The 21,983-nt window shown below is 51.9% G+C and overlaps 1 protein-coding gene across 2 annotated transcripts in view; it reads left to right on the top strand.

The window, feature by feature from the left end:
* Positions 1-796: 796 nt before the first annotated feature.
* PCSK9 (proprotein convertase subtilisin/kexin type 9) overlaps positions 797-21,983 on the top strand; it is a 28,887-nt gene continuing 7,700 nt past the window's right edge. Inside the window, exons 1-8 of one of the 2 annotated variants that reach the window (XM_049879354.1) lie at positions 797-873; positions 1,272-1,830; positions 5,930-6,121; positions 8,172-8,295; positions 14,799-14,932; positions 15,175-15,316; positions 19,963-20,159; positions 21,743-21,926. In XM_049879354.1, the coding sequence (XP_049735311.1) occupies positions 1,630-1,830; positions 5,930-6,121; positions 8,172-8,295; positions 14,799-14,932; positions 15,175-15,316; positions 19,963-20,159; positions 21,743-21,926 (1,174 nt within the window). In that variant the 5' untranslated portion in view covers positions 797-873; positions 1,272-1,629. Of the gene's footprint in view, positions 874-1,157; positions 1,831-5,929; positions 6,122-8,171; positions 8,296-14,798; positions 14,933-15,174; positions 15,317-19,962; positions 20,160-21,742; positions 21,927-21,983 lie in introns of those variants that run through there. The other variant, XM_049879353.1, reaches the window with a different exon arrangement.

A 21,983-nucleotide genomic window follows, 5' to 3' on the forward strand; every position in this document is an offset into this window, starting at 1 on the left:
ACAATAGAAGGCCTTGTATACCTCAGAACGATCAACTATATGAGACCTAAAGGGCAGCATTTGCCCAAAAGCAAAGTTCAGATGGAAGGTAGGGGCAGGAAAGCTGGGCGAATGGACATTGGAAACCCAGGAGGAAGGGCGGGGGGAAGAGTGCTGATACATTCAGGGGTTTCCAACCAATGTCACAAAACAAGCTGTGTTTAAATTGTTGAACGGGAAACTAATTTGCTCTGTAAACGTTCACTTAAAACACAATAAAGTGTTAAAAAAAAAAAAAAAAGATTACATCCAGGAAAACTCTATGGGGCAGTTCTACTCTGTCACATGGGGTCCCTATGAGTTGAAATGAACTCCTTGGCACCCAACAACAACCAGCACCTAATAGTCAATAGCTGACGATTCCTGTGATCTGGTCTGAATGTCTTTCAATGCGGCATGAGGAGACAGTGCCATTCAATCGAAAAGCATCTCTCTGGCACCATCTTTCAGCCAGGTGCTGTGCCAGAGGGGTGAACCCACAGCGTGATGAAGGGTGAGTCAGGGAAGGCAGCGGGGTGCCCGGGAGGGAGCAGCTGTCGCATGGTAATAAGGCTTGGGTAAAGCTTTATGGGAGGGGGTGGCGTTTGGGCTGGAACTTTGAAGAACAAACAGAAGTTCACCGGGTAAAAAACCCCAAAACCCTGCCATTGAGTCGATTCCGTTCAACGGGGTAGGGTGGGGTAAAATGCTCCATCCAACAGGGAGCGAGCTCAGAAGTGGAAGCTAGCAGTGTCTTCCAAGAACCGCTAGTTGGTGAGGTCCGCGTGCAGGGTACGTGAGGGACAGAGGCCGGAAAGGGTCGAGGCTAAGTTCAGAAGGGCCCGGGATGCCAAGGTAAAGTCCGCTCAGAGTTCGGTGGGCAATGAGGGCAGATGGTCAGACTGATTAGAAAGGGTCTCCCGGCGCGGCAACGTGGAGGGCGCGGAAGGAGTGATTTAACATCTTCAGGGTGAGAGGCATGGCAGGGAGCGGGGTGGCCGGCCAGTGGCAAAGCTGACAGCGGAAACACTGATGGGGGTGGGCCCTGCAGAACCCGGGGTCTGGCTCTGCGCGCAGAGCGTAGTGGGAGGGGCGGAAAGGAGACGCCTCCCGAGAGCTGGGCCCGACTTTCAACCCAATTAGGATTTGGGATTGCTTTTTCTTCCCTCTGAGCGTAATCTGACGCTGTGGGGGAGGGAAAGGCCGAAATCTGATCTTCCGCCGGACCCTGGGCTCAGTTAATATTTAATCAGATAGGATCGTCCGATGGGGCTCGGGTGGCGTGATCTTCCCGAGCACCGTGCGTCGCGCACCCACACCTTAGAAGATTTCCGCGCGGCGTCGAGGCGCGTGTAGCGCAGGCGGGGGCGCGCCGCTCAGCTCCAGGCCCGAGCCAGGAAAAGGGAGCCAGGCAGTGAGACCGCCGGCGGCCGGGTCGTGTCGCTGCAGCGCGCAGCCCCCCGCTCGGAGCTCCGGGCGCCCCCTCGCCTGCGTCCCTAGCCAGGGCCCCAGCTCCAGCATCGTCCTCCCCTGCAAGGCACTAGGCGCATCCGGTGCGGATCGTGCCGCCCGGGTATTCCCTCCAGGACGCAAACATCTCCTCCAGCCCTGATGGGCACCGGCAGCTGCGGGCGGCTGCGGTGGCCGCTGCTGCTGCTGCTGTTGCTGCTCCTGGGCCCCATGGGCGCCCGCGCGCAGGAAGATGAGGATCGCGACTACGAAGAGCTGGTGCTCGCCTTCCTGTCCAAGGATGACGGCCCGGCAGACCTGGCTGAGCAAGTAGCCACTGCCACCTTCCACCGCTGCGCCAAGGTGTGCTTGCGGGCGCGGGATTGGGATGCAGGGGTGGCAGTCTGGAGTGAAAGATCTCCGAGGGTTCTGTGCTCACCAGGAGAGGAGCTTGGCGTGGGTAACGCGAGAGTGGGGGCGGCCTCCGCTTTAGGGTGCGGGAGGGTGAAGAGGCTGGGGCGTGTGGCCGCACCGTGAGTTGGAGAGGTGCGCGGGGGTGGGAGACAGGGAGGCGCGAGCACAGCACGTCCAGGATCGCCTGCCCAAATTTCAGACGTTGAGCACCTCTGCGACTGCTGTGGTTAAATGAATTAAAGCCTGGAACGCGCTTAGAACGGCGCCTGGCACAGAAAAAGTAGGCTTGCTATTTTGATGTGCCCTGACTTGGTTCGGGAAATAAGCTCTCAGTGGACGAAGCGTGTGTGATGGGGAGTGCCTGTGTGGGTGGCGGTGGGGGTCTTGGAGAGAGATGGCGCTGCTCAGGGCAGGCGAGAGGTGGGATACATGGCAAAAGTTGGTGCGGAAGGCATTTTCTTCATGCCACAGAACTCATGTTTTAATACTGCGTCCATTTCAGCCAAAGAAAAGAATCAAACAGAAGGGGAAGGGACAGAGTTATTCTTGAGACCCGTTGGGGCACTGGAGGCGGGCGGGGAAGGGCTGTGGGTGCTCTGGCCCGAGGCTGGCGCGCCTGGTAGCGGGGACACCAGCGGCAGAGCCCCGCGCCGCAGCCCACCGGGCGGTCCGCGGAGGCTGGGACAGGGGTGGGCAAGGCGAGTTGTTTGAAGTTCTCTGTAAGACTCTGGCTGGGGTTGTGGGAAGCTCTCCCCGGGGTGGGGGCCACTGGTTGCCTTTATTTTACTACCTTCTCAGGGCTCAGCGGAGGTCCCAGTTGCCCGGGCTTGGAGTCAGATCTGGCTCCATCACTCGCTAGCTGTGTGGTGCTTGGCAAGTCATTACTTAACCTCTTTGAGCCTCCGTTTCCCTATCTGTATTATTTATTTTTAATGGAATTTTTAACCGTTTTTCTTTCTTTATTGTGGTTTAGGTGAAAGTTTACAACTCAATTTCTCATTCAAAATCTTATACATGTATTGTTTTTGTGACATTGGTTGCGTCATTATCGTGAAAAGGGAGGCGATAATCCTTCCCGAAGTGTAGTTGCCAAGATTCGGTGCCCAGCAAATGGTGAAATGAAAGGAAAGGAACTCTGGTGACCATATGAGTGCCCTCACTATGTAAACCCAGGAAGGGATCAGTATAGGAGGTGGAACTAGTTATGTTCCTGGGCTGCAGTGTGACCTCCTGGTGACACGGACTTTGCTCTAAAACCGCCACTTCTGGGGCACAGGAGAAAACTTAGCTGCTAACAGCTGCCTGGCTTGTCCTTCTGGCCAGCCCCAGCCCCTCTGTCTGACATGTTCTGGGATGTGAGGCCCCTCACGCTGCCTGTGCGGGCTGGGTTAGCCAGCAGCAGAGGGAGGGCCCTATCTTCTTCAGTCTGGCTTTCACAGGGGAGAGGGCTTACTCAGTTCAAAGAGCCCTCTACTTTGTTCCTGAGCCTTTCATATTCTAGAATGATGTTGCTGGGTTGTGGCAGGATGAGAAAGGGCATTTCAATTCACTACCGCCCCCAAATAATTATTCTAGAAGTGTGGGTGCCCGATCCTAAAAGGTAAGCAAGCGCAGGCTAGAGAACCACCCGAACCAAGCACTTGAGGATATTTCTGCCTGAGTAGAAGCTTGGAACAGGAACCACCTGAAGTTCATTCATTCATTCATTCACTGAGTATTGTCTCCATTGAATTTAGAATGAAAATATTTTTGGCAGGGAGAAAAGGATTTTAGATCAACCGTTATATTTTACTCATGAGCAACTGAGGCTCAGAGAGGGGAGGCCTTACTCCCTCAGTGGGTTAGAAACAGACTCCCAGGCAAGCACTCATTCTACACTGCACAGGGTATCCTCCGATTTATTAGATTTTTATTTATTTATTTTTATTTATCAGAGGACATTTTAGATGGGTCTTTGAAGTTGAAATAGGAGCTCCACAGTGAGGGTGGCAGGAGAGTTTCATTCTAGGTGGAGGGAATAGCATGAACAAGGCCCAGAGCTGGGAAAGCTAGAGGTGGAGAATAGGGAGCACAGGTCCACAGGCCCTCATCCACCTTCTGAAATGCAAAGCGTTCTAAAAACCAAAAGGTTTGTTGTAACTTACTTGGTGGTAAAACCTAACATGAACTGACATGAGGTTATTTATAAAAACCAAACCAAACCCGCTGCCGTCAATTCCAACTCATAGCGACCCTATAGGACAGAGTAGAACTGCCCTGTAGGGTTTCCAGGGAGCACCTGATAGATTTGAACTGCTGACTTTTTGGTTAGCAGCCTTAGCTCTATAACCACTACACCACCAGGGTTTCCAGGTTATTTATTAAAAAAAAATTTTTATTTATTTTTTGTTTTATTTATTTATTTTATAAATATAGTCTTTACTAATTCCCCTTGTGTGAATATTCATATTCCTATGTTTGCTGCATAAACAATGGATTAGATTACAAGATGGTGCTGCAGATTCCTCTGAGCACCCTGACTGCCTAGGCCTGCATTTCTAAAATCCAAATAAATTCTTAATTTTGAAACCCACTTGGCCTATAAACCAAAAACAAACCCAGTGCCATCAAGTTGATTCCGACTCATAGCGACACTATAGGACAGAGCAGAACTGCCCCATAGGGTTTCCAAGGAGCACCTGGTAGATTCAAACTGCCAACCCTTTGGCTAGCAGCCGTAGCACTTTACCACTACGCCACCAGGGTTTCCATTTGGCCTATACTTGTAGATAAAGGATTGTGGACTCTATTCTACTCTGACTGGGGTCCAGTGTGCACATATTGAGACATGAGAGATGAAGCTGTAGAAGGAGGTTGAGGCAGAGACATAGAAGGGCCTCGTGCGCAAGCATTGATCTTGGACTTTACCTGTCAGGCTGTGGGGAGCCACTGAAGGTATTGGAGCAGGTGTGTGTCTGCGAGCAGTAGGAGCAGGCAAGAGCTAACTGAGATAAAACAAACCTGTTCCACGGCCTTGAATCTTTCCTCCCCACCACCCCACTTTGAGAAGTATTGCCTTTGCTCACTCAATCATCCCTTCCACCTGCCTGTGTTTGCAGAGCATCAGGCTGGGTGCTTTACACACTGTCTCTCTTAGCCTTCCCAACAGGCCTGTGCCATAGATATTATGGTCTCCACAATACAGAGGAGGCATCTGAGAGGCTGAGCAACTTGCCCACGGCCACACAGACAAGAAAATATTGAAGTTGGGAATTCAGGTCCACATTTTCCTGGCTCTAAAGCCCATGATACGGAGTTCCTGCATGGCACAAAAGGTTAAGCACTTGACTACTATCCGAAAGGTTGGTGTTTCATACCCACCCAGAGGAACCTCAGAAGACAGGCCTGGCAATCTGCCTCCAAAAGGTCACAGCCTTGAAAACCCTATGGAGCAGTTTCACTCTGCACACATGGGGTCTCCATGAGTCAGAATTGACCTGATGGCAACTAACACCACCACCTCAATGTAAGCACAAGGCCTTGCACATAGCATGGCCTAATAAATGCCTGACATTAATGATTAAAGCCCGCGATGTTTTCCATATGCTAGACTGCCTCCAGAGGGGAGTCAGGGCTGTACTAGGATGGGGAGGGGTGATTTCTTCTTACTGGAGCACAGGGGAGACAGTCTAACTAGAAAAGCCTTTAGGAGGAGGTAGCCTCTAGACAGGGCCTCCAAGGGCAAGCAGGCCTTGTTTGGGCTGGGACAGACAGCTAGGTGCAGGTACAGAGGAGAGCCTGTTGTTGATTGTGACCCTCGGTTTCATTCTTGCCTGTCTGCCAAAGTGTTGGATAAACTATGCTAATGTTAATAGTTGGACTGTATGTGATTTTTGGTGTGTTTGCTTTTTTGGTCCTAATCTGGTAACTTCTCTTTTTAGTTTACTAGACTTAATTGCGTCTCTTGTTTCCTTTTGTTGTAATTCTAAATAGAGGTGAAATGCAAGTTCATAGAGGTTTTTCTGTTTTTTTAAATGTTATCATGTCACTTCTCCCTGGTCGGGACCAGGATGCTTGGAGGCTGCCGGGCACCTACATGGTGGTGCTGAAGGAGGAGACCCACCGCTCGCAGACGGAGCGCACTGTCCGCCGCCTGCAGGCCCGTGCAGCCCGCCGGGGCTACCTCACGAAGATTTTGCATGTCTTTCACGATCTCTTCCCTGGCTTCCTGGTGAAGATGAGTGGTGACCTACTGGACCTGGTGAGCCACTTGGGGTGGGCACCTCTGGAAAGGGCTGGGCCACCAAGTATATCCTGGGGACTGTCCTTAGTCTGCCCGTCACTGAAATTCAGAAGGAGACAGCACTTACTGGGTACCAGGCACCGTGGCTCCTAGGTTTACGTACAAGAACATCCTTTACGCCTCGCCATACTCCAGTGGTATGTATGTTCATCTTCATTTGAAAGACGAAGAGACTGAGATTCAGAAAGGATCACACAGGCAGTTAGGGGCAGAGCTGAGATCAAACTCAGGTCAGTCTGCTAACGACCTACTGCCTGGGGGAAGCCTGTAGGGACAAGGCCCCTGTGACACTCTGGGATTCAGGGCCCAGGGGAAGAAATTCCTTTGAAGCTGATGCTATACAGAGTAAGGCCCTCCTTTAGGACAGGGCTCTTCTCCCAATGTCACATCTTTGGTGAAGCGGCAGAAAGGGACCTGGGTAGTTGTGAACTGCTGGCTAAACACCGCCCTCCAACCCCCAGTGCTTCAAATGCAAATTCTAAAAGCCTTTCTTGTTTTACTCCTTCTCTCCTGTCCTAGCTGGAGGAGAGGAACACATGGTTCCCATTTTCACACTGCCCTCTCTTGGCTGGGAGCTTCACAGCCTCCTGCAGACATTGAGGCCCCCAGCAGGGCTGGGTTCTGCCCGAGGTCATACGGCATGTAACTGGCAGAGCCAGATGTGGACCCAGGTCTCCAAGCTCCACTGCATGACTGCAGCATGGTTCAATTCAATTCATCCTGTGGGGCAATGACATGGGTGGGACAGGGCCACAGCCCATGGGGACTCATAGTCTGGAGGGTGGGAGGGGGCAGATAGTAAATGCCTTCAATCAGTCTGCTCAACATACACTTAACAAGCACCTACTGAGTGTTGATGCAGAGAGGAAGCCGACCCAGCCCTTTCCTCTGAGCTCACAGTGAGAAGGAGAGACTGACCCGGGATCTCCAGTGCAGTTAACCTGGGGCAGTGTGCTTTGTACAGTGGCAGGAGTGAATAGATGCTGACACAGTGCTGGACAGCAGACCAGGGCAGCTTCTCAGGGGAGAGGAAGGCTGAGCTGGAGGCCTCAGACACTCGCTGTTGAGAGCTGGGCATCAGACCAGCCTGGGGTCAAGTCCTGGCTCAGCCACTTACTAGTTTTTCTAACCTGGGGCAAGTTCCTTCACCTAACTGAGCCTTAGTTCCCTATCTGGGCCAGTAATAGGAACAGTCATTTAAAGACTCAGTGAGATCCATGAAGTGTTTAAGCAGATGCCAAGTACAGAAACTCAGTGGGGTATGTGAAGGGTTAAGGGAGGCCATGGGGAGATTAAAGCACCCAGAGACTAGTTGCAGTGGGAAGCTGTACAGCCAACAGGTCTGAAGGGCAAGGAGAGAATAGTGTTTCCAAGCCCAGAGTAAGCTGGTGGCATGGAGGATGGGCCATCCAGGGGGCGCTGTGGTCCGGGAGGGACGCAGCCATTGCCAGAACCCTGTGCTGAAGCAGGGAGTGGGTGAAGGAGAAGCATTCTTGTCCCCCAGACTCTGGCTGGTGTCTTCCATTGACTGAGCCCAGCCAGAAGCTGCTGCCAGGGAGCCTGGGTGCTGCTGTCTGCAGGCTCAGCCTCCCAGGTTCCGCAGAGAATGGTGAAGAGTGGATCTGGGGCAAACAGAATTACTAGCACAGTTACAATGATTTGGGAGTCACGTCCAGGTCCTGAGTTCCACTTCCTGTCCAGCTTGCCCAGAGCCTGGGCTCTGCCTGGCTGCCTAGACCAGAAGTCAAATTGAGACTCCTTCCTAAAAGAACTCCTCAGAGCCATGCAGTTTGGCTCAGTGGCTGAGCTGTCGGAACTCTGGGCTGCCCAGCCTGTTGGAGTGAGAAAGCCCTGGCTCCCAGTGTGTCATCCAGGGCATCGAGACGGACCCTGGAGGACAAGGTGGGAAGATGCTGAGTCATGGGTGCATTCCAGGGACAGGTTCGATTAGGTGGGGGCAGTGGCCGTGGCTGTGCAAATGGCTTTGGAGCGCTCTGTCTTCCCACAGGCTCTGAGGTTGCCCCACGTCGAGTACATCGAGGAAGACTCCTCTGTCTTTGCCCAGAGCATCCCATGGAACCTGGAGCGGATGATCCCTGCGCAGTACAAGGCGGATGACTACCAGCCCCCCAGTAAGACCCCGGCCACACCCTGTCCCCACACTCCAAGCTGAATCCACTTTTTCTGCTCTTCCCTCTCTCTCTCCCCCCACCCATGGTCCTCACCTCTCAGGGCCTCTAGGACTTGGCGTTCCCCACTGGCCAATTTTTCCTGTCCCATCCTCCACCACCTGCAGGTCCCCATGCCTCTCTATTACCCCAGGGAGGAGGCAGGAGCCTTTGCTTAAGTGAGTCCCTTTCCCACCTTCTAAAGTTTCTTGTTTGCTGCTTCTCTTCCTTTGGAATGGCTCAACTACACTTGTCTGGTTGTTGGGTGCCATTAAGTTGATGCCAACTCATAGTGACCCCATGTGGCAGAGTAGAACTGCTCTGTGAGGTTTTCTATGGTGTTATATATATGTATATGTGTATAGATATTTTTTCTGAGTCAGAATTAACTTGACGGCAACTGGTTTAGGTTTTTTCTTCTTATTGTTCATCTTTTATTTATTTATATGTTTATTTTTATTGTACTTTAGATGAAGGCTTACAGAACAAACTAGCCTCTCATTAAACAGTACACATGTTGTTTTATGACATTGGTTAACAGCCCCACAACATGTCAACACTCTCCCTTCTCGACCTTGGGCTCCCTATTACCAGCTTTCCTGTCCCCTCCTGCCTTCTAGTCCTTGCCCCTGAGCTGTTGTGCCCCTTAGTCTCATTTTGTTTTATAGACCTGTCTAATCTTTGGCAGAAGGGTGAACCTTGGGAGCGACTTCTTTACTGAGCTAAAAGGGTGTCCGGGGGCCATACTCTCGGGGGGTAGGCTGTACTCTTTATGAAAGCAGATCACCAGATTTTTCTCTCGCAGAGCCACTGGGTAGGTTCGAACTGCCAACCTTTCTGTTAGCAGCTGAGCATTTAACTGTTTGCGCCACCAGGGCTCCTTACACTTGCCTTGGGGAGGGGGTAAACTGACCAATTCTTCCTAAGCACCCCTGGTCTCAGTGACCCCCAGCTGCCCTGAGGTGAGGACCAGACTCCTTAGTGGGATTGACAAGGCCCTGTTTGAGCTGCCCCCACAGATCTCTCACCCGCTCTCTCCCTGTGCTGCCTCCCTCCTAACATCACTGGACTTTCCATTTGCACAACCATGGCCCCTGCCCCCACCTGATCAAACCTGACCCCGGGTCTCACCCATGACTCAGCATCTTCCTGCCATGTCCTGCAGGTTCTGTCCTGATGCTCTGGACGACATGCTGGGAGCCAGGGCTGCTGTAACAAAGTACCACAAAACGGGTGTCTTATAAGAACAGAAATTTATCATCTCACAGTTCTGGAGGCTAGGAGTCTGTAGTCAGGGAATCGGCTGTGTTGATTCCTCCTGAGGACTCTGAAAAAGAACCTGTCCCATGTCTCTCTCCTGACTTCTGGTGAAGGCTGGAAGTCCTTGGCATTCTAGATTTCTGCCTCCATCTTCAAATGGGCTTCCGTCTGTCTGTCTCTCGCCTTCTGTGTCTTGAAGGACAGTTGCGACTAGGTTTAGGGCCCACCTCAAGATTCCTGGAAACCCTGGTGGCATAGTGCTTAAGTACTATGGCTGCTAACCAAGAGGTCGGCAGTTTGAATCCACCAAGCACTCCTTGGAAACTCTATGGGGCAGTTCTACTCTGTCCTATAGGGTTGCCATGAGTCGGAATCGACTTGATGGCAGTGGGTTTGGTTTTTTGGTTTGGTTCAAGATTCTTAATTTAATTACATTTGCAAAGAGTCTTTTTCCAAATAAGCTCACATTCACAAGTTCCAGGGGTGAGAAAGTGGGTATAACTTTTGGGGTGTCATCATTCAACCCACTATACTCCCCCAGGCTAGAAACAGATGTCAAGGCCCTTGCCTCCCACACTGGGATGCCCCTGGGATTGCCTCAGCCCTCACGGGCTCCCGGTGGGTACAGGAAATGGCAGGAGTGGAAGGCAAGGGTGTGAAATCTATTCTGGAGTCACATTAAGGGACTGGCTGGGGGAGGATACCCCTGGGGCTGTTGGGCTGGAGCAGGGGCAGAGGCAGGGGAGGACTATGCAGACAAGCGCAGGGCAGGCTCCCCCAGGCCTGGGAGCAGACACTCTTCATTCTTGGGGAGACCATATAGCACAGTGGTGATGAGCAGGGGCTCTGGAGCCAGCCTGCTGCACTCAAACCCAGACTTCTTAAGCCATGTGATCTTGGATAAGTCACTGACCCTCAGGTTCCTCTGCAAATGGAGGTAATAGTAGATCCTGTCCTGGAGACGGCTGTGAGGGCTACATAATGCATTGCTGAGGGGTGTGCGTTTATCTGTGCCTGGTACGCAGTGCGAGCACCATGGTTTTATCTCTTTTCCTTTCTCTTCCTCCATGCAACAGTAATTTCTCTAGCACCCACAGTGAGCAAGGCACTGTGCTAGGTGATGGGGATACAAAAGTGAACAATATGCACTTGGTATCTGCCTCCTCACAGAGTTGGAAGTGTGTAAAGAAGGTTAACACAGTATTTAAACAAATAGCTGCATGACACTAATTAGTTTGGGCTGTGGTGAGAGCCAGGAAGAAGTCCAGGCTGCTGTTAGTGTATATAGCAGGTAGGCCTAACTGACTGTTGTGAGATCTGGAAGGCTTCTTGGAGGAAGTGACATTCAAGCCAAGACTATTAGCAGCACAACAGGAAGGGTCCAAGCAGAGGAATGAGCGTGAACAAGAGCCCTGAGACAGGAGGGGGTGTGGCCTTTAGGAAATGAAAGAATAGGGACTAGAAGACAGTGAGGAAGAGCCGAGGCTGGCAGGATCAGCAGGGCTGTGGGTGAGGGTGGAAGGAACAACCTAACCACATCTCAGCTTCTCAGGCATGGCACGGGCTGCTTGGTGGGAGGCAGTGAGCTCCCCACTCTAGAGGTATGCAGGCAGGCAGGGGTGCCCACTTGCCAGAAGCTGTAGAGCTTCCTGTGCCAGGCTAGAGGCTGGAAGAGGCCGTTCCAAGGTCCCTTTGCCCTGATAGTGATGGCTTCCCTGGAGGCCCCCTTTTCCTCTCCGTAACATGGGACAATAACCTCCCACTTTGCTTTGGGGGGTTGGGGGGGAGGTGTGAGGAGAGAGGGCTGACATCTGGGAGGGGTCCAGCAGGCACTGTATCCCATCCAGTCTGGGCCCCTGCCCTTTCTGGCATCTCATTGGAAGCCCAAGGAATCCCCTGAAGGTGGACTTTGGCCTGTGCCCTTGCGGGAGCCGTGGAGGGAATGTGGGGAGTGGGCCGGGGGTGGGCACTCCACGCCGGGAGCCTCTCATCTGGCAGCATCTTACCAAGGAGCTTCCCCTTTGTGAGGACCACCTGCTCCCTGTTGGCCATGCTCACAGCCACCTGTCCCTGTCCTGGCAGGACAGCAGGCTGCGGTAAGCTAGAAGCAACCTCTGCTCTCTGGCCTGTATTTAGAAGGCGAGAGCTGCCTCCCTGAGCCTCAAACCTTGGCTGTGGCCACACCCCAGGCCCCTTGCCAAGCTCAGCTGGGATGTCACCTCAGAATCTCTGTGGGCACGGTGCCCACCCCCTGTGCTGCTGGGCCCTGGAACTGCTCCTTGGAGCAGATGGTGCTGTGCCCGGCCCTGAGCATGGGTGGGCCAGGGAAAGACACTCAGCATCCTTAGCTTCCTTTCTGCCAGGAGGAACACGAGCCTCAAGCTCGCCTGGCGTGCTCTCCTATAGATGTGCATTCTGTGTGGTTTTACATCTAGAGAGAGAAACAGGCCCTGTGCCCTGCGCTTCATCAGCTCTTATCCTACCGGGACGTCTGCTGATGTATCCATCTCTCCCGCCAGCCTGGGAGCCCTGAGGCCAGGCCCTGCATTAGGCAGTGGTGCCCAGCTCCTTCTGCCTCTGCCATGCTCAGTCGCAGACTGAGCCGTGCCCCCAGCACCTAGCCTGGGGCCTCTGCTCAGTGCACAGTTACCGTGGCTTACGGGGTCCTGCATGGTCTGGCCCAGCCACTCGCCAGCTCACTGTGTGGCTCTCCCCCTTCGACGTTCCACAGCCTGCTTAGTGTCTAGTCACTCCTCCAGTGTGACCAGCACCCTTTGGCCTCAGGGTGCCCTCAGTGTGGCACCTGGCATGTGGTAGGTGCCCACTGATGAATGAGAACTATTCACACACTTGGAGGAGGCGTCTGAAACCAACAAGGAGCCCTGACGCATCCTGCATCCTGGGAGGACAGGCAGACTCTTGTGAAGCTGCCCAGCTTGACACAGAGGTGAGGATGGATAAGCAAGGTGCATATGGGCTTACTTGTGTTTACTTACTAATCTGTAGTGCACAGGTCAGCTGAGCAGGGCTATGGAACATCGAAGGGGGAGAGTCACACAGCGAGGCTGGCGAGGTGGCAGGGCCAGACCATGCAGGACCGGGCAAGCCCTGGTAAGTGTGTACCTTGCTTACTGGTTAATCTGCCCCTGCCCAGAAGTAACAAACGTGTTCATGGGTCTGCGGCTGGCGGAGGTTCCAGCCAGGACTGGAGGCCGTGGCATGGTGGATGGCGTGTGCACAGGTGGGGTGCTGGCAGCGCGGGTCAGATGGGCTCTGGCTTCATCTCAGGGTGGCACGGTGCAGGGGGACAGTGCTACGTGGGGGCTGGCCTTGCCTGATATCAGCTAGGGGTTCTCAAAGCAGTCACTGAGCCACTCTGTAATGGGTTGACTGGTGACCCTCAAAGATATGTCCACCTCACAGGAACCTGTGAATGTGACCTTATTCAGAAAAAGGATCTTTGCAGATGTGATTGAGTTAAGGATCTTGAGACGAAATCATCGTGAGTTATCTGGTTGGGCCCCAAATTCAAGGCAGAGGGAGAGCTGGGGCGTGCGGAGGAGGTGGCCACGTAAAGGTAGACTCTGAGACTGGAGTTACGCAACCATAAGCCAAGGAGAGCCAGGAGCCATGAAGAGCTGGACGAGGCAAGGGAGGATTCTTCTCTAGAGTCTTTGGAGAGAGTGTGGCCCTGCCAGCAGCTTGATCTTGACTTCCGACTTCTAGAATGGCAAAAGAATAAATTTCTGTTGCTTTAAGCAGCGGAATTTGTAGTCGTTTGTTACGGCAGTCCTGGGACACTAGTCCGGGCTCCGAGCCTCTGCTCCCTCATCTGTCCTGAGAAGAGACTGTCCACCCTGCAACACTTTCTGAGCATCACTGGGTGGCCGTGGAGATGTGCTATGGGGAGCAACGCTGACCGACAACCTCCAGGCCTGCCTCTTTGGGTCAACCACAGATTCACGCTGAGGCCATGCTTCTGGGCTGCTGCCAGCTTGCTCTGAGCGTGGTGGGAGCACTGGGCCAGGCCATTTCTGCCCAATCTGGGGCTCCTTTAATGGACAGTCTCTGCCCGGGGTCTCCCATTGCCCTGCTGACGTATTACCAGGCAGGTGGGTTTTCTTACAGGGCCCTTGTGTTGGTTATGAGGACTTTTCAGAACATCGTTGCAGTCTGGGGCTCTTGCTACCCAATCGTCCTTCCTTCCAGCTCTCCTTCACAGGTGTTAGTCTGTTGCAGGCTCTCCCCGCCTTCTGCTCCCTCTGCTGTGATCCTGCAGTTAGGTCTCTCAGAAAAGCTCTTGCAGGCCTAATCCCACCTTAGTGCCTGCCTCCTGGGGAGTCTGAGCTGACTCAGAAGTGCTAGTGTCTGTACGCTGACACTGTGGGGTGAAGTTCCAACACTGCGCGTTTCCCTGAGGCTGTAACTTATGTCAGCTGGCCTCCTGGGCTCCTTGAGGAATGGAGAAAGACATGGTCTTGGGGCCAGGAGGCCCAGGCTGACGTGTCTTCTCTGAGCTTCAGTTTCCCATCTGTGAGATGAGTGGCTGGCTCACATGACTCAGACATCCCTGTTAGCTTTGGCCTTTTATTCTCCAAATCCTATTCAGTCTCAGTAAGATATAAAAGGGTATAAATGGGGTTGGCTTATTTTATGCCATAATATTTATTAGTTTTTGAGTGTCCATATTGTTATTGCATATTAATATTAATATTAAGGAGCCAGATTGCATAGTTCACATCCTGGCTCCCCCATTTGCCAACTGCGTGACCCTGACCAAGTTACTTAACCTCTCTGTGCCTCCCTTTCCTTGTCCATAAAAAAATGATGTAATAGTATGTACCTTGTGAAGGGTTTTGAAGATCAAATGAATTAATATATTTAAAGTGCTAAGAATAGTGACTGAGATGTAAATAGTTTATATATGTTAGCTATTATATTGACCACTATCAATTGCTATGATGCCGAACAGGTTTTGGTGGAACTTCCAACTTAAGACAGACTAGGAAGAAAGGCCTGGCGATCTACTTCTGAAAATCAGCCAACGAAAGCCTTGAGGATCACAATGGTCCAATCACATTGTGCATGGGGTTGCCATGAGTTGGAGACCTACTCGATGGCAGCTGACAATAACAACAGCATATTAACTATTATATTAATGCTTTAAATATTGTATTATCCTCTCCCACAAATGTTGCCTTGGAAAGATGGCAGCGGCCTGGTGGAGGTATATCTCTTAGACACTAGCATCCAGAGTGGCCACCGGGAAATTGAGGGCAGGGTCACAGTCACCGATTTTGAGAATGTGCCAGAAGAGGACGGGACTCGCTTCCACAGACAGGTAAGTGCCCTCTTGGCCATGTCTAACAGGAGAACTACCTGCCCTTCACCACCCTGGCCTGGAGGGGGATGGGGACTGCCATCCTCAGAGCTTCCTGGCTGCACTGCTCTCCTGGCCTCCCAGCTATCATTGCCCCTTCCCTGCCATCAGACATGGGGTGGGAGTGTCTATTGTCCAGTGGCCTGCTGACATATTACTGGGCAGGTGGACTTTCTCACGTGGCCCCTGTATTGGTTGAGCAGGCGAACAAGTGTGAGAGCCACGGGACTCACCTGGCAGGGGTGGTCAGCGGCCGGGATGCTGGTGTGGCCAAGGGTGCCAGCCTGCGCAGCCTGCGCGTGCTCAACTGCCAAGGGAGGGGCACAGTCAGCAGCATCGTCATAGGTAAGTGATGGTTCCAGACGGCACTGGTCTCTCCATCTGGGCCTCGTTTGGGAGGTGGCTTAAGCTCAGAGACAATTAAAGAGTCCTGATGGAGGAGGCTGAGGCAGCCCACTTTAGGGCCAGAGAGTCTCAGAATGTCAGAGCTGGTCGGGCTCCCACTGGTCCAGATGGGGAAACCGAGGCCCAGAGAAGGGTGGATCTCAGCCCAGCCACACGGCTTTGACCACCAGGTCTGTCTACAGCTCCCCACTGTCCCTCTTCTTCCCTTCTGAAATCCTTTAAGAGATTATATTCTGTCATGCTTTTTAGAATTGATGGACCCTTGAGATTATATAAGTAAACCTTCTCCATTTTCTGCTTGCATGCCTCTATGCGGGCAGCTCTACTCTGTCCTATAGGGTCGCTATGAGTCGGAATCGACTCGATGGCACTGGGTTGTTTTTTTTTTTTTTGATGCCTCTAAAACCAGAGGACTCACTCCCTTGCATTACTGATTGGGCCCTGCAGGTCACCCAGCCAGGTAGACTTGGTGGAGAGACTGGCAGAGAACTTTTCTAAAACTTTTACAGGTTACTCCATCAGGTACCCCTGGCTGGGCCCCAGGTGAGGTCCAGCTGAGAACCAGGACTCTGGAGGCCTGTGGACAGAGAAGAGGAAGGGAGCTCTCATTTGCTGAGTTCCTCCCATGGCCAGATACTGAGCGAGGGATTTTGTACACCACACCCTGAGGCTGGCATTGTGATCCCTGCTCAACAGTGAGGAAAACAGCCCAGTGGGGGGAGATGACTTGCCCTGGCTCACACAGCTAGAGCCATTGACCTCACTGGAGAAGTTGCTGGCACCCAGCAGGGCTTGGCCTCCACTGAAGGTCCCTGAGTCAGACCCTGGCCCCTGAGCCAGTGGAGCATCCTGTGAGCCTGTTTGAAAGGCTGGGGGAGACCTAGGAGTCTGCCTTGGGATCGGTGATCTCTGCCCAGTGATGTTCCTATTCGGAACACACATTTTGATAGTGGGTTTTTGATGCAAGAATCAATAAGGCCTTGCCCCATCAGGTGACCCCTTTTGCCTACCCCACCCCTTTATTGACTGACCCAAGCTCAGGCAGGCCAGTCCCAAAGGTCAGTGAGACGGGGAGAGGCCACGTTCCTGAAATCGCTCCCCGTGTGAAAGGCCTTCTCCAGGCCTGGTGCTCTGGCCTTGGGTTGCTTCCTGGGGAAGAACACATTTCCTCTTGGAGCCCTGGTCAGTGTATCTAAAGCCCTTAACACATTGCCTGGTACAGGCAGGTGTTCAGCAAACAGTAACTGTTACATTCATTGTTATGGTCAGTTTCCTCCTCTGTAGGCAGGCGATTGAGATAGTGTGTCAAGTGCTAAGCACAGCCATATGCACATAGTAAACCAAAACCAAGCTTGTTGCTGTCCAGTTGACTCATAGCTACCTTACAGAACAGAGAAGAACTACCCCATAGGGTTTCCAAGGAGCAGCTGGTGGATTTGAACTGCCAATCTTTTGGTTAACAGCTCAGCTCTTAACCACTGCAGCTTAATAAATGGCAGCTGTAACTGTGGTTTTTATTCCCCACTCCCACCCCACCTCTGCCACTTGGCCCTCTCCTTGGCATGAACCCCAACTCCCGTCTTGACCGGAGGCTCCGGGAATGTCCCAGAGGCCCAGATCCAGAAAGTTCTGAGAGGTCAGCCAGACCACACCCCATTTGGCAGAGAGAAGCTGTCAGCTCCAGGCTCCCTGGCACCTCAGGGGCTGAGCTGATGTTAGAACCCAGGTCTCCAGGCCAATAGGCTAGAACTCATAGCCTGGTGAGAGTTTAAACCGTCCCACCATGATTCTGGAGCCCTGGTGGTGCAGTGGTTAAGAGCTCAGCTGCTAACCAAAAGGTCGGCAGTTCGAATCCACCAGCCACTCCTTAGAAATCCTATGGAGCAGTTCTACTCTGTCCTGTAGGGTCGCTATGAGTCAGAATTGATTGGATGGCAACGGGGGTTACCATGATTCTACATACTCAGCTCTAGATGGGGAAGCGAGGGCTGCAGGGGTCAGAGCGAAGGATGCTATCAAGGATGGGGGTCATGAGCCTCACCAGCTCCAGGGTGTGGATTCTCTTTTTTAATTGTGGTGAATATATGTGTAACAGAATATCTGCCATTTCAACATTCTTCACCTGTATAATTCAGTAACGTTAATCATGTTCATCAAGTTGTGCAGCCATCATCATTTTCCATTTCCAGATTTTCCATCACCTTAAGCTTGGTTTCCCCTAAGCAGTATGTCCCCTTTTCCCCCTCCCTCCCAGCCACCCCCTGTAACCACTAATACACTTTGATCTCTACACACTTTCCTACTTTGGGTATTTCATATACGTGGGGTCATACAATATTTGTCCTTTTGTGGCTGACTTATTTCCTTTAGTATGATGTTTTCAGGGTTCATCCATGTTGTAGCATGTATCAAGGCTTCATTTCTCTTTATGGTTGAGTAATATTCCACTGTATGATTATAGCACATGTTGATGTATATTTCGGTCGTTTCCACCTTTTGGCTGTTGTGAATAGTGCTGCAATGAACACTGGTGTGTTGCATGTGTCTGTTTGCATTCCTGCTTTCAGTTCTTTTTGGGCATATACCTAGGAGTGGGATTGCTGGATTGAATGGCCTTTTTTTTTGCTTCACATTTTTTAGAAAAATTTTAATTTTACTTTAGATGAAGGTTTACAGAACTAGTTTCTCATTAAACAGTTAGTACATACTGTTTTATAATATTGGTTAACCACCCCATGACATGTCAGTACTCTCCCTTCTCAACCATAGGTTCCCTATTACCAGCTTTCCTGTCCGCTCCTGCCTTCTAGTCCTTGCCCCGCGGCTGGTGTGCCCCTTTAGTCTCGTTTTGTTTTATGGGCCTGTCTAATCTTTGGCTGAGGAGAATCATATGGTAATTTTTTGTTCAACTTTTTGAGGCACTGCCATACGGTTTCCACAGTGACTGCACCATTTTACAATCCCACCAGCAATCGATGATGGTTCCTATTTCTTCACATCCTTGGCAACGCCTGTAGTTTTCCATTTTTAAACTCATAGCCATGTTAATGAGTATGAATTGATATCTCATTGTGGTTTTGATTTGCATCTCCCTTATGTGGCACAGGAGCCCTGGTGGCATAGTGGTTAAGTGCTTGGCTCTGAACCAAAAGGTTGGTGATGAATTGATATCTCATTGTGGTTTTGATTTGCATCTCCCTTATGTGGCACAGGAGCCCTGGTGGCATAGTGGTTAAGTGCTTGGCTCTGAACCAAAAGGTTAGTGGCTTGAACCCACCAGCCACTCCACAGGAGAAAGATGTGGCAGACTGCTCCAGTAAAGATTTACAGCCTTGAAAACCCTATGGGACAGTTCTACTCTGTCTTACAGGGTCGATATGAGTCAGAACTGACTTGATGGCAATGGGTTGGGTTTGGTTTGGTTTTTTAATAGTTAACAACGTTGAGCAGCTTTATTATGTGTTTGTTGGTCATTTGTGTTTCTTCTTTGGGGAAATGTCTGTTGATGTCTTTTGCCCATGTTTTGATTGGCTTGCAGTCCTTTTGGTGTTAAGTTGTAGGAGTTCTTCATATACTCTGGATATCAAACCCTTATCAGATATATGGTTCACCAAACTTTTCTCCTGGTCTGCAGGTTGTCTCTTCACTTTGTTGATGAAGTTTTTTGATGAACAAAAGTTTTTTAATTTTGATGAGGTCCAATGTATCTTGTCTTTTGTTGCTTGTGTTTCGGTGTCATATGGCATGGAGTCTTTTAATCCTCACAACACTCCCCATTTTATAGATGAGGAAATGGGTCTCAGAGGGGTGAGGTCACACAGCTAATGAATGGGGAGCCAGGACTTGAATTCGAGTCAAGTGACCTAGTGCTGCTGTAATAGAAATACCATAGATGGGTGGCTTTAAAGAATTCATTTTCTCATAGTTGTGAAGGCTAAAAGTCCAAGTCAGCGTCTTGGCTGTGTGAATTCCTTCCTTGTAGGTAGTCCAGAGCATTCCTTGGCTCCTTGGCTTGTGAGGTGAGCCTCACGTGATATCTGTCTCCCGCCCCCGCCGCCTCGTGTGTGTGTGTGTCTAATCTGCTGTTTTTATAACCCAGAAATGATTAGATTTAGAACCCAACCTATTCAGGTGTAATCTATTCAATATAACAAAACTCTGTTTCCAAACAGGATTGCATACACACATAATGTAAAGGGGTTAGAATTCCAGCGCATATGTTGGGGGGACACAGTTTCATCTATAACATTGGTACACACTTAAAATTCTAGAAATTTGAACTGAAGTCTGTATGAGGACAGACAGCAAGCAAGGTTGTAGAGGTCAGAGATGGGGGCAAAGTAGGCCCTTCGTTCTTTTCCGTGTGAGGACTTAAGCTCTAGGTGCCTCAGTTTCCTAGAAAGGGATAATAGCTATTATTATAGGATCATGTAAATTAGTATATTGGGGCACTTAGAAATGGAGGCCAGTTGACTGGGTTTATTGCTGCCACAGTTGTTAATACTCTTCTGGTGTCCGGAGGGAAGGTGGGTGGGGTAAGGGGAGTGGTATCTCCCCAGGTTTTGACCTCAGCTTTGTCCTCTCAGGCCTGGAGTTTATTCGGAAGAGCCAGCTGTTGCAGCCCACGGGGCCGCTGGTGTTGCTGCTGCCACTGGTGGGTGGGCACAGCCGGGTCCTCAATGCTGCCTGCCAGCGCCTGTCCAGGGCTGGGGTGGTGCTGGTCGCTGCTGCCGGCAACTTCCGGGACGACGCCTGCCGCTACTCACCAGCCTCGGCTCCTGAGGTAGGTGCTGGTGCCACTGTGCCCCAGGGCGGGGGTTGGGGGGAGGTAGGCACGATGGGGGAGATGTGGGGACTCCTATGGTGTGTTCCTGGAGGTGGCAGTGCCCAAGCTTCAGTAAGAAGCTGTCAGAGACCCCGAGTGCCAGAGCTTGGGCAGAGGTGAGACTTGAACTTCCACATTCCTAGAGTCCAACTGTGTCCACTTGGCAGCCCACCTGGACACAGCATGGTCCTCCACTCCTCCCACACCACGCAGCTGCGTCCCATGTCCTGACCATTCTCCTCCTAAGCGTCTCCTGAATCTTACCCCTTCACCCCATGCTTACAGCCTCGGCCTTGTCTGGGCCCCATCCCCTCCCCGCAGGGTTGACACAACAACATGTCAGCTTCCCCCCTCCCCAATCTCTCTGCCAGCCCACCACATAAGGCCTCAAGGGCTCATTCTAAAACACAACCTACCTACCTCACTGCCCGGTACCCTCAGGGCCTCGCCATTGTCTGACTGCCCCCCAAGGCCCCAAGCCGCCACCATTACCTGAGTGAGGCTCACGAGATTGGGGCCAGATGAGGGCTCAAGGTCACTCATTTGACAAACATCCACAGAGCATCTGGTGTGCGCCAGGTCCAGACGAAGCCCCTACCCAGGAGGGCTGACAGTCTGGTGGGCATGCGTGGCCTGGACATTCATGTGGTCAGCGTTCGCTGGCCACCTACCATGTGTCGGGGTTGGGCACCTCAGGGAAGGAGCTCTTCTAGGAGTTCACAGTCTGGGGTGGGTGGGGGTGGGTGTGCTGTCGTGAACCTGGCAGTACTAACGTACTTGGCTGCTAACTGAAAGGTTGGAGGTTTCAGTCTACCCAGATATGTCTTGGAAGAAAGGCCGGGCGATCTACTTCTGAAAAACTAGCCATTAAAAACCCTTTGGAGCACAGTTCTACTTTGACACACTCAGAGTCGCCACGAGTCGGAATCAATTCGAAGGTGACTGGTTCCCCCCACTTCCCCCTGGCCTGTCAGAGAGGCTGTCCCTGGCTGCGAAATTTAAAGTAGCATAAAACAAACAAAACTCAACACGTCCTCTCCTCCTTTGCTCTCTGTTTTTCTCAATAGCACTTACAACTGCCTTATACACCAAAAGTTTTACTGTTTGTTTATTGTCTGACTCCTCCACCGGGATGCCAGCTCCATAGGAGCAGGGGGTATGTCTGTGTGGACACCACCAGCATCGGGAGTGGGCCTGACATGTAGGGACAGAGGGCAGCACTGGGGCAGGAGTCAGAGATGTCACTTGGGAGCAGACATTTGAATTGGGCCCAACCAAACCCAGTGCCGTTGAGTCGATTCCGAATCATAGCGACCCTATAGGACAGAGTAGAACTGCCCCATAGAGTTTCCAAGTAGCGCCTAGCAGATTCAAACTGCCGACCCTTTGGTTAGCAGCCGAAGCACTTAACCACTATGCCACCAGGGTTTTCGAATTGGGGCCAAACGGGTTATACAGGGGTCTGCCAACTCAGGTGGCAGGGTCTCAGTCTGTCCCTGCAGCCTCTCCCCTATCTGCCATCCCTCTTTGCACCTGTTCAGGTCATCACTGTTGGGGCCACCAATGCCCAGGACCAGCCAGTGACCCTGGGAGTCCTGGGGACCAACTTTGGCCGTTGTGTGGACCTCTTTGCCCCAGGGGACGACATCATCGGTGCCTCCAGTGATTGCAGCACCTGCTTTGCATCACAGAGTGGGACATCACAGGCCGCCGCACATGTGGCTGGTGAGTTGCTGCCCCACCACCTCGGACCACCATGATTCTAACAGCCCCTTTGGCAGG

Source organism: Elephas maximus, chromosome 3 (genome assembly GCF_024166365.1).
Source record: "Elephas maximus indicus isolate mEleMax1 chromosome 3, mEleMax1 primary haplotype, whole genome shotgun sequence".
Classification (NCBI taxonomy): Eukaryota; Metazoa; Chordata; class Mammalia; order Proboscidea; family Elephantidae; genus Elephas; species Elephas maximus.